The sequence below is a fragment of the Hydra viridissima genome, unplaced genomic scaffold, assembly GCF_058129835.1.
Source record: "Hydra viridissima isolate aposymbiotic clone 2 unplaced genomic scaffold, HvirCarnegie_v1 scaffold_14, whole genome shotgun sequence".
Classification (NCBI taxonomy): domain Eukaryota; kingdom Metazoa; phylum Cnidaria; class Hydrozoa; order Anthoathecata; family Hydridae; genus Hydra; species Hydra viridissima.
In genome coordinates this window covers 4,868,141-4,885,554 of record NW_028324313.1, presented here as the reverse complement: position 1 = coordinate 4,885,554, position 17,414 = coordinate 4,868,141, and the positions used below count along the sequence as shown (strand labels likewise).

At 30.5% G+C, this 17,414-nt stretch overlaps 1 protein-coding gene across 2 annotated transcripts in view; it reads left to right on the top strand.

The window, feature by feature from the left end:
• LOC145180922 (discoidin domain-containing receptor 2-like) overlaps nt 1-11,090 on the top strand; it is a 39,417-nt gene extending 28,327 nt beyond the window's left edge. The window contains exons 4-11 of one of the 2 annotated variants that reach the window (XM_090072329.1): nt 2,425-2,747; nt 2,897-3,047; nt 3,713-3,784; nt 3,940-4,440; nt 8,498-8,569; nt 8,693-8,941; nt 9,098-10,045; nt 10,401-11,090. In XM_090072329.1, coding sequence (XP_089928455.1) covers nt 2,425-2,747; nt 2,897-3,047; nt 3,713-3,784; nt 3,940-4,440; nt 8,498-8,569; nt 8,693-8,941; nt 9,098-10,045; nt 10,401-10,702 — 2,618 coding nt within the window. In that variant the 3' untranslated portion in view covers nt 10,703-11,090. The remainder of the gene's footprint in view (nt 1-2,424; nt 2,748-2,896; nt 3,048-3,712; nt 3,785-3,939; nt 4,441-8,497; nt 8,570-8,692; nt 8,942-9,097; nt 10,046-10,400) is intronic. The other variant, XM_090072330.1, reaches the window with a different exon arrangement.
• Nucleotides 11,091-17,414: the final 6,324 nt, after the last annotated feature.

The following is a 17,414-nucleotide window of genomic DNA, read 5'->3' as shown; positions in this document are numbered from 1 at the left end:
ATGTATTTCATCGTCACGTTCATTCGCTTTTACAATTTAAATATCATTTCTTAATACATTGTGCACAATGAATTATGCACAACGAGCCATATATAGTCATTGAACTACATATTCCTTGTGTACAATGAATTACACAATGGCGCAACTACAAAAAGGATTGGTTTTGATATTTTAATATGATATTTGTGAAAAATCAGCAATGAATGTTAATTGAGTATGATTCTTGATTTTTATCATCTTTTCATTATTTCATAATGAACATTGAAAATGTCAGACTACACCATCATTCCCAATTTTTATTTTTTGGTGGCTCTAAAAATGCACAAGTAAGTATTAAGCTTACTGTTTCACCCAATATGCTCTACCTTAGATTAAGAGTATATAAAGCAGTCTTTTTAGGTTTTTCTAAAGTCAGACAATTACATTTTTGGAATGAACAATAAATCATCCAAAACTCTAAGGATTGACTTGCCAACTAAAGTGCATATTCTACATAATCAGAAGAAATTTGAAATATTCTCTTTTTTCAAATCTAATTTTTCCAAATCTAAATTCTGTACATGTGTTAATTGGTAGAAAGCATAAAAGTAAAGTGCAACCTAAAAATAGTTTCTTAAAGTCTTTTTATCAATAACAATTTCTGAGAAATTCCTTGATTTTGATGAACACTGATGAACACTAAAAAATTGCTGTCGAATCAACCTTTTTGAATTAGACATTTTTTTTTTACTTGAATAGTAATTGGATTTTTCTATCTCCTCTTTGTTATGATTCAAATTAAGTGTTTATCAATGTGTCAAAGTTAGAATCTGAAGTTTTTAAGTGCTTATGGAGTTTGAGTCTGTAAAAATATACAGACTCTAATTCAGGGCTATATACTAATACTTAGTTTTCATTTTTGATACTTTGTTAAAGCAAATTTGTCAGCTTATTTTACCAGCTTAACGCTACTAGCCTACTATAGTTTTACTATTGCTGTACTGTTACCGTAATAGTATGGTGTAACACAAAATTTGTAACATGTAACTCCTTTTTAATCTTCCATAGTTATTCAAACCTTGTATTTTGTGAGTGAAAGAAAAAAACAAAAAAAAAAAACAAAAAAAAACATCAGCATATGGTTTAAATAAGTTTTGCATCAGATGGCATGGAATAATTTAAAGCACTTCTGTTCTAGTTTTTCCGACTTGTAGTTTAGGATTCTAAGTTGGGAATTTCTAAGAACTTCAGAACTTTTGTATAAATTTTTTTCAGAAAATCTAATAATATGAGGACAACTTGTTTATGTGTCAGTTAAAAAAAAAAAAGTTTGATTCTTTGCAATGTAAGTTTTACTCCAAAAAAGTGTTAAAATGATAATTTGAGCTGAATTATTTCACTTAAAGCAAAACAAATTTTGGTAAATTTTTGGTAATATATTTGTTTTCTCAAACCATAAAATTTATTATCTTAAGATAAATATTCTTTTACAAGTTATGATTTAATTAAAACAAAGTTATGAGTAATTTTATCATTTGAAACTTTGAAAAAATTTTAACTGACTTTTAAAATTTTTATTTTTTTAACTGAGTTTTAAAATAATTATAAAAAGAAACAAAACTGTACATACCTCATATCTGTTAAGTACTCTTTGACAGTTTTGAAGCTGACTGCAAGAGAACAGTTAATAACTGTACATAGTAAGTGTATCAACTGTACATAGTAAGTGTATCAACTGTACATAGTAAGTGTATCAACTGTACATAGTAAGTGTATCAACTGTACATAGTAAGTGTATCAACTGTACATAGTAAGTGTATCAACTGTACATAGTAAGTGTATCAAGCTTTATATTTTTTTGCAACAATAAGTTGCTATTTCAAATTATGCACAGAATATCTTACATTCAAAATGATCTATTCTTAAAATAGTTGTCAATCTTTCAAAGTTTGAAAATATGGAAACCTATTATTAAAAAAATATCCTAAAAAAAATCCTTTTAAAATGTGATTTTACATACTAATAGGAGTTCGTAGCAAGTAAACTCCAATATTTTATGAAGACAGTATTGAAACATTAAATGGCTTTGAAAAATTTAAAGATGCATGATTTTTTAAAAGCTCATGCAGGACCAATGCAGAAAATTAGTTTGTGTTGCCATAAGAAGTTACATTGAGTAAGTTGTTAAAAGATTAATTTCAAAGATGACAGGGTCCCACTGCTGATTCAGAGCTGATTGAAGTAATTAACTCTTATTGGCACTTAGTATCACCCTTCAAAAGGATTTTTTAAGATATCTTTTTAAAATTTAGTTTTCCATATTTTTTGAAGTTGTGGTTTATCTATGGTTAACAATAGTTATCAATGGTTGACACCAGTGTCTACTTTTACAAATAATTACATCTATAGTTTTCCATAGTGATATATTTATTTTTCATTTTATAGACTGTCCGAACAAAAGTAATGCTGTGTTAACTGAAAAGTTTAGTAATTCAAACTTGTTTAATTCCACAGCATTTAATTCAGAAATTCTTTCCTATACTGGTTTGTCTCTTTTGTTTTCACAACAACTGGCTTGGTGTTTAATAGCTAATAAAAACAATCAAGATAAATTTGCAGAATATACTACTATAAATCTGGTTAATCAATATATACTTTATGGATTACAAGTGGATGGATTGAAAGGAAGTACCCAGTATTTAGCGTATAAGTTTAAGTTAGATTTCAGTAATGATGGTCAAATTTGGGCCAAATACAATGGTGGAATGGTGAATTTAATTATTTTTATTTTAAAGAATTGTGATTACTGATAGTTTTTACAATAAATTTAAATGATTAGTTTTATCAATTTCAAAAAATTATAGGTGAAGTATAAAGATGGAGATGAAACAATATTTTTTTTTATCTTTGTTATTAGGAGTTTATAAGTTCTGAGTATCAAACCAAGACTTTAGAGTTTGATGTCCCTATTTCTGCAAAGTTTCTTCGAATACGCATGCAAGAACAATTAGACAACAGAACATGTATCAAACTTCAAGTATATGGATGTCAAGCAGTTTTAAAAGAAGGTAAAATACACATCAATATTTATTTCAATAAAGTTAAAAGTTTAAAATTAGGATGTTCATTTTTCAAAAGCACTTTTAATACAGTTTTAAAAAGTTATATGGAAAATTTTTTAAAGTTATTTGAATATTATATCAGCAAAATACTATAGCTAGTAAATATGATATGAGCAATACAATACTTGTCATTAACTAAGCTATCTGCAATACCTAGTTATCGTTAAAAAAAAAATGTTTGTATTTGTAACAATCATATTTCTTATTGCATCAGATCCTAAAATTATGGTGATCTTTCCTTTTTATTGTTACTCATTTTAGACCATTATTAAAGAATTAGTTACTAATGACCTTATTATGATTTAGTATGCACTATGAAGGCTTTTTGTGTTTTAAGCCTAAGTGCAAACAAACATGAAACTCAGATTTTTAAAAGAAAACTTCAAAACTACAGCTGTTATTAGTCTAAATTGTTAAAATGTTTAAAACAAAAGAGCCTTTCTTTTAAACAGCTCTAACATTTTTCTTAGTTTCTTCTAGTATAGGAGATAAAAATTTGTTCATTTCTTTTTTTTTTTAGATTGAAACTTGTTTAGTTTCATAAATTGTTACTTTTAACTACTTCTTACACTATAATCAACATTAACACTTATTAACACTTTTTCTTATAGATGCAATAACTACTACATTAATTCCATCTACTAATACTAATACATCTACTATAACACCTATTCAGCATGAAGGTACTACTGAGGATGTCAAAACTCCTCCTTGTGGAGCAATTTAAAAATAAATGTTTTGTAGAAACTGTTTTTATGATTTATTTCTGTTTTTTAAAATTTGTGTTAATCAATTTCTATTGTATTTATTAAGTGTATTTTATCCTAATATTTGCCAGCTCGTATTCAATTTTATAAAATCAAAGTGGGTAATTACTATCAAGGCTTGTTATTCAACGATGTGATATACAATGGTCAACCTGAAATAAATAATGAGTTAGATAAAGGTACTGGTTGTTTAGTGGATCGTGTAGAATTTATGACAAACCCATTTATTAAACCAAGTTGCTGGTTGGGTTGGCATAAAAAAGAAGTACCCAGACCTTTCATTTTAATTACACTGACTCGAATTTCATTTGTAAATGGCATCAAATTGAAAACTTACATAAATGAAAGTGCAAAAGCTTCACCAATTAGAAGATTTTATATCACTTCCAATATTCTTTATGATGTGCTTCAAAATCCCTTATATGCTTGCACACCTGATTCAGTGTATGCACTGAGTTCACAATTCTATGAATTTGTGTTGGATATTGGTAAATTGGAATTTCATTATCTAAAAGTTGAACTAGATTATTCTGGAGACTGGATTCTTGTGAGACAAATTGAACTGATTTTAGGTTAGTTGTTTCTTTTAGTACTTTTCATTAGTATTATCAGTAAGGTTTTAGAAATTATTTTTTATAAAATCTGTTACTGTTCACCCAATACATTTCTTAAAGTTTTTTGATTTTAAGCTGACAATAAATATCAGCATGTGTGATTTGTACTAAATCTAACTTTGCAGAGGAATTATAAGAGTACTGTAACACGTAAAATGTTTTCATAAATTTCAGATTATTAAAAAAGTAAAACTTTAAGTGTTCTTCTTTCTAACTCTCTATCCTGTAACATTAATTTTTTTAAACATGCAGTATATGGTAAATTTTGTTACAATTTTCAAATTTTATCAATAAATTTTATAAGAAGTTTAAGTACTGCATAACTTTTTTTTTTTTTAATTAGTTTATAGAAATTTACTTTTTCACATAAGTTCACACAATCTGGTTAGTTATTTGTTTAAAGAAACAATTAAAAAATAGTTAAAAAAATTACCGAAATTAAATTTTTTTCTCTGGATCATCTATGCAACAAAAGCTTAAATTTTTTTATGAAAAGAATAACTGAGGCCTTTTTAAATACAAGCATTTACCTCTAATAAAAGCTTTTGTTTTGAGACTACTCTTCTTTTTTTTTTTTTTTTTAACAACGTAAAATTATCTTTTCTCTTTGATACACATTGTGCAAAGCAAAGTTCTTCATGTCCCTCATATTTCAGTACATCTTTGAAGCTTTTCTCTACAAATCTTGAATATAATAAGTTCTTGTGTGCAGTAAAACAAGTTTAACTTGTATTTCTAGTAAGGGTCTGTGTCTTGAAATAAATCTATTTTAATACAAATACAACACAAGCTTGATTTGGTCTTGAAACATTTCAAGACTTATCAAGGTTTTTTCTTAGTGGTCTTGTAATATGTCAATGGTTTTAATATAAACAAGACTTAACAAAACCTATCAATATTACAGATATCAAAATTTTAACCAAAAAAGATTTTTTAACCAAATATTTGTCAAGTTAATATATTTTTTTGTTCAAAAAGAATTTCTTTTTCTTTTTCCATAAGGGAAAATTCATAACAAAATTTTATGTAATTATCAGTTTTGAATCAGTTAAGATCACCAAGCAGTTGTTTGCCTAAAAAAATTTCTACTCAGTTTTGACCAAAAGAGTGCAGGTAGTTGGATGGTTTCTTCTCTCAATATTTAAGCTTCATCAAACATCTTTTGAAACTAGCTTCAATTGTCAAACTTTGCTGAATTTGAACTAAACTTCACTGATTTGATTTGATTGATTTAAATACACTTTGCTTATTTTGCTGATTAAAAAAGAATTTTCTTTTCACACAATGGACATGTTTCCACATGAAGAAAAAGCCTTTTCTGATGAAGATGATGATGCTGGAATTTAATAGCCTGGTTAATTTAAGCTGGAAAAACAACTTTATTTTTGCTTTTATAATATAAATAACTCTGATATTTTATCTATTCATTTAAAATTGTTTTTTCAATTCAGTTTAAATCTTTCAACAAATGATACAAAGGTAAAAAAAAAGGAATGCTTGAGTTTATCTGACAAACCATCTTTGATGGTTTTCATGATTGGTGATTAGCAATTCAGGAACTTCTTGAAAAAGAAATAAAAATAAAAGGATTGAGCAAAAATTTCTAAATGCATAGGCATTCATCATTCTTACACATCCAGGAAACCATTTGTTGAACAATTCATTTTTCAATGTTTTAAAAATCATTTAGACCCTATCTCAATTCTTCGGCCATTTTCTTTTGAATAGTTAGTTGGGTTTCATATAAGAAAAATATAACCCGGTTGATTGTTGGATAATTGTCAGCAGAAAGTTTCTCATATTTCTGCTACACAAACCATTTTTCTAAAATCTTTTGGGTTTAAAATGTACTTTATGTACCTAAAATAGCTCTCATCAAATGAAACTAAGCATGGGACAATTGTTTATTTAACAGGTTTTTTAAAAGGAACTGACTTTTTTAAGGGTGAAAAATTTATACAAAGTTTGAAAAGCAGCCATAAAAAACTTTCTAAGTTTATATTGTTTTGTTTGGAATGTCACTGTCTCATGCTTAAATGAAACATTGAAATTTTTTAACTTAAAGTTTTTGTTATAAGGAAAAGTGAACCTTTTATTTTAATTATTTGAAAACAATAAAAAGGAATTAATATCAAATATGATTCATACTGGAACCAACAACCAGTTTATCTTCATCAATTTCGATTTCCATCTGAATTCATTGTTTTGCAAGAGTTGACTTGTATATCCTTTAACATTCTGCTAAATTTTTTTAGATGACCAGCATGATAATCTAAAACCAAAACAGGTTTGATTTCTATTTCATTTAAGGTATTTAATAAAAATTAGTCAAATAAAAAAGAGTTATTCAAGCACAAGTCATGTTATGAAAGCAAACTGAAGAGTTTTTTGATATTTTAATGAAATATTTTTTATTTAAACTTTATCTACAGAAAATCTTGAATTGCTGAAAAAAGTCAAGATCTAAATCACCTGTAAAATCTATGGCATTAAAGATGAAGTTTTGGAGTGTCATTGATTTGTTGATGTAGTGAACTGTCAAGGACTGATATAAATCATTTGATCCTGATGCCCAGATATCTGTTGATGCTGCAATGCCACTAGAGTAGGGTAACTCATCTGAGAGAACATTGTCAACTGAAAACATATTCATACAACAACAGAAGCTTAAATCTGCTGAGTGTTGTTGCAGTTTTTATGGTGAGGTTGGGGTCTGTTAATTGGAAGATGTTCTTGGTGCCATGTGTGTTCACAATATTGAAAGAAAGGTTGTTTCTTGCTATAAGTTTCATAATTTCCAGATTCCACTTCAGTTATTTGCCATTATTAGTCTTTTTCTACTTTGTGTAAGTACTAAAAAGACAGAGTTGAAGACAAAAAAAAAAAAAAAAAAAAAAAAGACAAAAAATTAGCTTGCACACTATCAGAAAAATGTCTTATTACACTTGAGTTTACTCTTTTTTAACTTATGAGCAATTTTTTACAAATCACTCTGACTTTGTAAATTATATTTAAGAAAGGGAAAATATTTAACTCAGGGTTTGTTGACTTTCAAGCTTGATAGACTTTAAATCATGAGTTCGGAATGGCCAGAAATGATGTAGTCTTATTGTTTCTAAGAACATATGAGCTCTTCTCAAATTTCTCTTTATCATCTACATCCACTCCATCAGAGGCTTCATTGTTGCACCTCTTTGATAACTCTTTAGACTTCTTTAAAATTTGAGTATTCTTCAGATCACATATCTAGTCTTCTGAAGAGAAGACTAAATATGTTTCAATTATTGATTAAAATGTTTTAAGACATTTCTTACACTTTGTATAAGTAGCTCAGTTGTTCAAATTACTTCCACAAAATTCCAAGGTTATGAAACATTATCAAAACTTATTATGTTATGAGGTTTTATTGATTGAAAATAATAAGCAAAATTCTGCACCAGAAATGCTGCGATACCACAATTACAAGATGAAACTATAGTGATCTGATGGTGATCAATTAGCAATACTGATTAGTGTTATATATTTTCAAGATTTTACTGTTTACATTTACACTGTTGATTTAATCCCTATTTTTTTTTTATCTACAAGCATCATATAATCTGTTTTTACTAAAAAAGTAAAACATGAAGGCTATTTTTTTATAAAATTTTATTGTGGTGTGCACGCTATCATTAAAAAGCTATTGCTATGGTGACATTCATGAGTTAAGAATGTTGGTACTTTCATGATAGCAAGTAAAACAAGTTTTTTGAAATCTCTGCTGATATGTGATCAGTACAAGGGTAAAATTTTCAGTTTTTCTTAGATGTCTGGCAACTATTTCTGTGATCTTTTAAGACAAATCAAAACCAATGCTCTTGTTTTGCTCAGTCTTATCCTGTCTTGGTAGGTCTTACTAAAAAATGTTGTAAAAATACTTTTTGATCCAAGACACAGACTCTTAATTTCCAACACATAAACTCTTACAATAGTTTATACAGTTCAGCTGAGTGTCTTTTATATGTTTTATTTACAGGTGAACTTCCAAAAAATTCTATAAAAATGACTCCTACAGCTTTTGAGTGTGTAGTTCCAACAAAGAGGCCTGGTTAGTTATTTAAAGTTGTTGCAATATTAATGCCATCAAATCCAGAAGTACTTAAATATATATTTCTAATTACAAATACATCTTTTGTGCTCAAAGTTATTTATATTACTATATAATTTATAGAAAGTCTGGATGGTACTACCTCCAGCAATACAATTGTCATAATAATTGTTATTCTAATGGCTGTTCTTCTTATTCTGCTTACTGCATTCATTCTGTATCGATATGGAAAGAATTTGAGGCGTATCATATTGAAACCACCTAAATCAAAACCTATTATTGTGCGAACTAGGTATGGACGTGATGAAGTCTTGATTCATGGACGAGAAGATTCTAGTAGATCAACTCTAAGATCCTTGTACAATAATGATTGTAAATTCTTTTTTTATTTTCTCTTTATTTTTCTTCACTTTACTTTTCTTTAACTTTATTTGATAAGAATTGTTTTAGCTTTATTTTATCTTTAGTTTATCTTTTTTAAGTTTATCTTGTTTAAAAAAATTACATATTTATAAATTCTACTTTTAGTAAATTGTAATGAAGATGTATATGCAGCACCAGAAAAATTATCTGATCAACCAGGGTATATTAAAGTTAATGTACAATATGCACAATATGCAGCACCTGACGATGGAAATAAGGATGGAACAATACATTATGCTGATGCAAAGCAGTATGCCGAACCTAACAGTGTTCCGCCGTCTAATCTTGTTTATCAAAGCAGTGCAATTTATGCTAGTACATATGAGAATCCTTATAAAGCAGTTATTGCTTCGAGCTTGTATTCGGATCCTGCTAAATGGACCAAGCAGAAAACATCAATTAAAATTTTTCCTCGCTCTCAGTTAACTTTCAAAGAACGAATAGGTGTGGGTCAGTTCGGAGAAGTTCACATTGCTGAAGCAAGAGGTTTAGATGAAATATATGGTACGATCGGGCATTACAACTCTTGGGGTTTAGCAGATACTGCTTTAGTTGCTGTTAAAATGCTTAAATCAAAAGATGAGAACATTACGTCTGAATTTTTGAAAGAAGTTGAAATAATGTCACGCTTGAAACACGAGAATGTTGTTCGTTTACTTGGGGTTTGTAATTATGATGCTTCAAGTTTATCTAGTGATAAATTAATGGTTGTTGAATATATGGAAAATGGTGATCTGAATCAATATCTGCGTGACAGACGTCCTTATGAATCTATTGATAATGTACGTATTAGCCAGGTTTCTTCCGATGCACTTTTGCCGGACCAATTGTTGCACATTGCTGAACAAATAGCTGCTGGTGTCAAGTATCTTCATTCCGAAGGGTTCGTTCATCGTGATTTAGCCACAAGAAACTGTCTAGTTGGGCCTGCTCTTCAGGTAAAAATTGCAGACTTTGGTATGAGTCGTTATTTGTATTCGAAACACTATTACAGAATTGAAGGGAAGGCAGTTTTGCCTATCAGATGGATGGCACCAGAGTCTTTATTCTATGGTAATGTTCTGATATTTTTATGTGGTTTTTTCTTTGTCAGTCTAAAGCGTTTTTGAATTAAAATTTTTTAATACTTTACATGTAAGATGTAAGAATTAAATTAAATTATTATCATCAATGTAAGAAGATTGTATGCACAAAATTATTGATTGAAACCTGAGTTTGTTCAAAGAGACCTTTATTTGTATTTAGTATTTAAACTACTAAATACAAATAAAGTTTTAACTAACTGCGATCAAATACAGTAAATTTGATCGCAGTTAATAAAATTAAAACTAAGATCTCCAGAATGACGGTAAAGTTCCAAGAGCTGTATTCATATGATGTGTTGTTGATGTGTTGTTGCTTATTTAAGGAAAATTTACCCAGGAAACAGACGTATGGAGCTTCGGTGTAACTTTGTGGGAAATTTTGACATTCGCTCGCCAATCTCCTTATGAAAATCTTACAGATCAGCAAGTTATATCCAAAGCGTGTGAAGCTGTCCAGAATCCAAACACCCCATTTCCCATATTGTCAAAGCCAGCTTATTGTCAACCAGAGATTTATGCCATTATTTGTAAGTGCTGGGATAAGAATGCCGAAAATAGGCCAACATTTACATTTTTGCATCGGTTCTTTAAAGAAATTGTTAACAGTGTTGAAATGGCTATTTAGTTTGCATAAAATTTTCTGTTCGGTTACGATATGGACGTAGGAAGTACGAGCTTTTAAAAAGAGTGCAAGTTTGACTTGTGTCAAAATCATAAACTATAATGAAAATTTTTTTTATCTGTTAATGAAGCTTTTGCCAAGGATTATTTTTTTATTACTATTTTTCATTAATTCTATAATTAAACCTTATTCTATTCGTTGTTTGTGATTGAAATTTCGCATTGTTTATTACTTTAAAATTCTAAGGAGTAAGAGCATTTTTCACGTATTTATTGGCTTTAGGAGTTTTTATTATCTTTTTCTATACATAAATATATTTTTTTGTGCGCATTCGTATGTAAAAACATACTCTTTTAACGTTTATTTATAAGCAATTATTATATTTGTTAAACAGAAATTCTCTTTTCTAAGTGAATCGTACATTAAAAAAATTTTTTTTTAAAGAGGTAGGGTGGGGGTAGGGGTTATGTTTTATTTTTTTGCTCGTGGTTTCCCATATCCTCTTGGTTGACATGATTGGTAGTCACATAAACTTTAAGTTATATATTGATTTCAATAGTTAAGTAAGCATATTTTTCAAAGTTCCTTAACGAGTGATCACTAAAAATCTAAAGTTTAAAGGATTACAACTTCCTTATTTACTTTATATTTTTTAAAAAGAAAAATAGTAATTAATAGACAATTGTTTATTTTATTTCATAAAATATTCGATTCTATCACTCCATTAAATCTGACACGCTCAAAGTCCCGATAATTCTGGTAAAATCTTTTGCAACATGTTCGAATTCTTTGTATTAATTAATCATTTCGCTTCGGACTTTCTTATATATTAAAGCATTTAATTGTAGACTTACTTCAGTAATTTACTTGCATAAAGTAATTTATTTGCATTTAATTGCGAAATACTGGATTTACGAGCTACTTGCCTCAGATAGTTACCATCTTGATGATTAAAAATGGTTTTTAGCTTAGTATCTTTTTGAGATTTTTTTTGACTGAACGACCACTTTCAGCCTATATAGAATTCATACACATCTATTGAAATACACGTAGTTCTGTGATCATCCTCGCTTTTTTTTGTCCATCTTCATTTTTAGATGTTTTATAAAACATATTTTTGTGTATTCTTAAAACTAGAAACTCTAAAGTTGATATTAGTAGGAGAGAATTGCGAGTTGACCCGGACAAAAATAGTATAAAGCTGAAATTTTGCACAGAGGAAGTAGACAGTCTCTGGATGAGCGTAAAAAAAAGCCCCGTTGATTGCGCTACGGGAACATCCCTTTTGGGGCAATTTGGGGTACAAAAAAGGGGCAATTTTGGCAGCACCAAAATACCATAAACCTTATATCGTTACTACTAGACAATGCGGATTCTAGGACATTGACAGTTTTCTATATGCATTGACAGTTTTCAAGACACAATATCGATTCTAGGACATTACCAGTCTTCTCCATAGTTAATGAATTCAAGATGTTATTATATTTTTATCTCATTGTTAATATCATGCCAGAACCTGCAAAGAAGTATTTATTCCATAATGTTAAAGAGTTTATCATAGTCCATAAATGTAAAGCATGGTTTTAGTTTGTAGTGTCCAAGGGCTAGGGTGTGAATGCCGTCTTGTAAGATGTGTCTTTTATCATCGTTAGCGCTGAGAGCGACTTTGTTGATTTCTTCGGTGTATATGTCATGTTCATGTGATCGTATAACGTTCATGGTTGCAAGCTTTTCTGTCTTATTCATTAAGCAGTCTTTATAATCTTGATGAGTGATGTGTTTATTAACGACTTTCTTTTTAACCCCTTTACATTTTTTGTGTTCATCTTTAGCGATCTTGTAAGAGTAGAGTTTGGGTCGAAGTCCAACAAACTCTTTAATTTGCTTACCTGCAGTTTCATCTTTGAACTTGCCTATAACCTTTTTATTTTTAAACCCAGCGTTAAATCTAAAGTTTTGAACAGCAGGATGATCTTTAGGAAATTCGCTCGTGTCAAATTTAGCTTCAATATCGTTAGCAATGTCTTGATAAAAATTATCCGTTTCGATTTCATAGATGAGCGAGTCAGTATCAGTCATGAGAAGTTTTGCGCGATCTCCGTATTTAGGTTTGATATAGTCGTAATGATGCTCAAACATGAGAATTTTGCTTATGTCTAGAACGCTCAGTCCTAAGTAAACAGGCTTGTTGTAAAAGAGTTTTGTTCTTTTCATGTGAACTGCAGTAAGGTTTTCATCAAAAATGGTATTTCTATCATAATTAGGTTTTCTTGACAATTTTAAGACTTCTTTTCTTGTGGTAACTAGTTTAATATCAACATGCTTTCGAATATTCTCCATGGTTTTTCCAAAGACAGAGTTATTCATGAGTTTAAAAAAGTCCTTTTCAAACTCGTTTTTAGCTTCTGCTCTTAATGCAGTGTTGAGGTCGATGTATTGTTTCATGAAAGGTTCTTCTTCAAAGGTGATGCCACGATGAATTTTGGTAACGATCAATCCAAGTCGTTCATATAGTTTTAGGTTTTCGTGATGAATGACATATTTCTCCTTGTTGTTTAAATTAGGAACGAGCTTTTCTACTTTTCCAATGGTTAGTCTTTCAGGAGCTAAAGGATAGTCGTTGTGTAAATCGTGTAGGCTTTTGGGATAGGTTAAATCGACTTCGAGAATGCACGGCATGGATTTCCAATTGGAGAGTTCATCCTCAGCCATCCATCTAAATCCTCTAACAGGAAGAGGTTTGCACATAGCCCATCCATATAAATTATTAGCGTCTAAGTATTGGATGAATTTAGAAGGTTTTAAAGGATCATAGTCTGGCATGTACTGGTTGTTAGCAGTTCCATGTCGTTTGCTGATCATGCAAATTCCACCGCGTATCCTTTTTTCTATCATATTAAGCATATCAGCATCAGTCAGAAGCTCTAACTGAATTCCAGTTAGTTTCAACATAGCATCCCAACCCAAACCGGGTGAGGTGTAATACCAAGCAGGGTCAAGCTTGTAATAGTTACGACACACGTCTCTGAAATTTTCAAAGATATCAGCAAGTATCAGCACGTCAGACATGTTGTACAGTTCTTGGTAATCTTTAAATGTTTTACATCCAAATATATTCCAAACGTTTTGAGCATGTGCATAGTCTTCACAGCTTATTCCCTCATCATTCAGTTTGGAATGGAATGCTTCAATAGGAGGCAATTGCGTTTCAGAGAACTTTTCAATCGAGTCCACCCAGTCATAAGGGTAAATACCTTTTTTTCTTAATAAATCAAACTGCTCTCCAGAGTAATATTGAGCAACGTTTTTGCATTGGTCGTTGTTTAGATTTTTAGCCAAACTGTCTAAACTACCAGCCATGAATCTGAAGCTATCAATAAACCTCATCTCTTTCCATATTTCCTTTAGTTTACCCTTCTTATCAGTAAATTCTCTCACTTTGATGCTTTTTGTGAAGCTGATATATTTTTCTTCATTGTTGGGTATGCAATTGAGTTTTCCACCTAATTTCTTGATGAACAAATGACTGTCGTAACCAGACAAATTATGTAAAACGACAGGAATGAATTTTGGAAGTTTATAATTCAAGTTGCATTTGTTATGAGCAGCTCCTCGATACTTTCCAGTCAAATGACAATGGTCTAATACTTTATCACCGTTAAGATCTTTATTGCAAATATGACATAGAGTTGCAACCTCAAAATTCTTTTCATCCTCATCCGTCATGACTTTCTTTTTTATTAAATCAATCTTGTATAAAATCTTTATAAGATCTGATTCAAGCATGGTTATAAACTTTTGAGCAACATCATCCTCTTCGCTTTTTGCTGTGTACATGACAGGTTCTCCTTTGTAAAGGCTATCGTCAAAGCATTTGATATAATAGCAGAAGGAGCTTGGAACGTGCTTTTGGTATTGTTTGGTGTAAGACTCTTTAGAATTCGGTGTGCAAGTGTTAAGAGGTTTAATGAAGCTTTCAAAGTCTGCATAGACAACGTATGGAACTCTCATACCCTTTTGATAGTTTTTAAACTGAACGGTCGTCCCTTCTTTAGGAAGTTCGATTCTTACTGAGGTGTTGTCATAACAATAAGGTTGATGATGTTGAAGCTTTTCTTCCTGGTCATAGCCTTGCAAGCAATTTCTGCAATAATACATTTTGTGCTGATGATTTGATGTTTGTGTAGACAATAACCTGCTTAAACTTTTAATAAGACAGTAATGGTCAGTGTCTTCGTTTGAAATAAACAACAAATCAACACAGTGCTTTCGATCTGTAAATTTAGATATTTTCAAAGGATAAAGTTTTTCATTTTCATACCCAAAGACGTTAATGTTAATGTCAGGATTATTTTTCTCAAACTTTTTAATTTGAGCGATCTTGACAGGAAACTCCATTCCATCCCAATTCAGCTCTTCTGATTTTAAAATAAGATCATTGTCAATTCTTTCGTTATGCGTATTTTTTAAATTCAACGCTCGAGTGACTGACCATTTAAAGCATTGATTGTCCTTGTTTTCCATGTTGATGATAGCCTTTTTGTCTTTCAGCTCTTTAGACAGTTCAATATAGGAAGAACCGCTGATAGGCTCGTAATCAGTAAAGTTAATGTCCATTCTTAAAATCTTAGAAATAGTGCAATTAGATCCTAAAGCATTGTATTTAACACTATTTTCCAAGACTTTTTCTTCCATTTCACCCATGAGCTCTCTTACATTTGTAGCTGTTAGAACAATCTCTGATCTTGATGAAAAGCTCGCTTCCCGAGTCACTTCTGCACCAGTCATCATGCTTACAGATTTCATTTTGCACGTTAAAATAATTCTTACTCTGGTGTTTCTTTCCCCTTCCATGGTTTGAATGGCAGACTCTCTCACTAAATTAAAAAAGGATGCAATGTCTTGATATCGAGAAGAAGGTCTATAAGAAAATTGTCTCACAGAACTCTCCGCTGAATGTTCAGTCATTTTAAACTTTACTGTAAATGGTTTTGGAACAGGCTGTTTATACTCTGTTTTTGATACAAGTGATTTGATCGACTGTATCTTTTTATCGATTTGTTTCGCTGATTCGCTTACATTCTTCTTGACCACTTCAGGAACGTAGGGTTCTATCCATTCTTTAACATCATTAAACTTATTTACAACATAGGATGCTACACTTTTTGTAACTCTCGTCAGAGTTGAAAATAAACCAGGTCTTGGTGCTGGAACAGGTATAGGTGTAATAACGTTTGTTGAATCAACAACCGGTGTGTTAAGAATAGAGGGTTCATCTCTTGTTACCTGATTTTGCAAGAGAGTAGAAGGCTCGAATGAAATCAAGTCGCTAGACCTTGGTCTTGGAGCTGGAACAGGTCTTTGAACCGCAGGACGAGGAGCTGGCACAGGCTTTTTAGGACTAACAACAAACCTTACTTTTGCAGGCTTTACAGTAGCATTAACAGGCAACGGTCTTGCCTCAGTCGTTCGTCTACGAAAAGAAGCAGGAGCAGAGACAACTCTAGGAGGATGCAAAGCCATTATAAGTTCCCCCTTTCTCATTTTAGAGTATCCTTTTATTTTTTGTCCTTTAGCAATTTCTTTTAATTCTTTTACAGTTTTACTTTCCATTTTTATTACGGAAAGATTTTTCTTTATGTCACTTTCAATTTTTCGCTCTTTGTCGAAAGTTTTTGCTTTTTGCTCTTTAGCATCAGTTTTATCACCCATTTTATTAAGGGAAATAAAATTTTTTTCGATGCATTCAAGTTTCCGCTCTTTAGCAATTAATTCTGGTTTTGAAGAATAGATACTCATTTTTATTATACTAAGATTTTCTTTAAGTCAATTCAATTTTTTTAAATCTTGGCACACTTTCAGCATATTTTCTTCTTCGAAAAGTTTTTACCGTTTTTTAATTCTTTTCGCGGGAGAATTAAAAATTTATGAAACAAGATAATTGGCAAAAATTTCGCTTATTGAGTCGTATACATGTGCTTGACCCATTTCATCAAATCTAATCGTATACTTTCTTCCCCACTCGTCATGTGCAGTAAATTCGTATCCAGTCGCATGAATTTCTTTTTCTTCATCAAACAGATGCGCACGACCTATGGTATCAAATTCAATCACATACTTCCTCTCCATCTTTTTATTTATGCCAAGAATTTTATTTAAGTCAATTTTTTAACATGTTAAAAGTTAAAAAATCAATTTTGCTGCTTTTTACGTTTTTCAAGCTTTTCAGAATTTAAAAATTCAATCTTGATTCCATTATCCACCTTTCCATCTCGACGCTCTAAATATCTCCATCCACGTCCAGTCCCTGCCATCGCTTTGTAAAGAGACTTGTATTCAGTCACCTCACCCGTTTCAATGTTGGTTATTCTCACAGTGATGGGTTTTTTCTTAACTAAACTAAGCCATTCCCATTTTGGATCAACAGGTTTTTTTTCTTTTGGAGGAGGCTTTACTTTTTTTTCTTTTGCTCTTTCTAAAATCTCATCTTTACTGATCAAATTATTTTCAACCGCAAGCATCATCAACGTTATTAAATCATCTGCTGTTTTACTAACGCCGTTTTCATTCAACAAATTTTTCAAATACGATGTTGTATATCTCATTTTTATTATACCAAGATTTTTTTTTAAGTCAATTCAATTTTTCCTGAAAAGACATCTTAATAAACTTAATAAACAGCAGTCATGTTGGTTCCATCTGAAACAAATTTAAG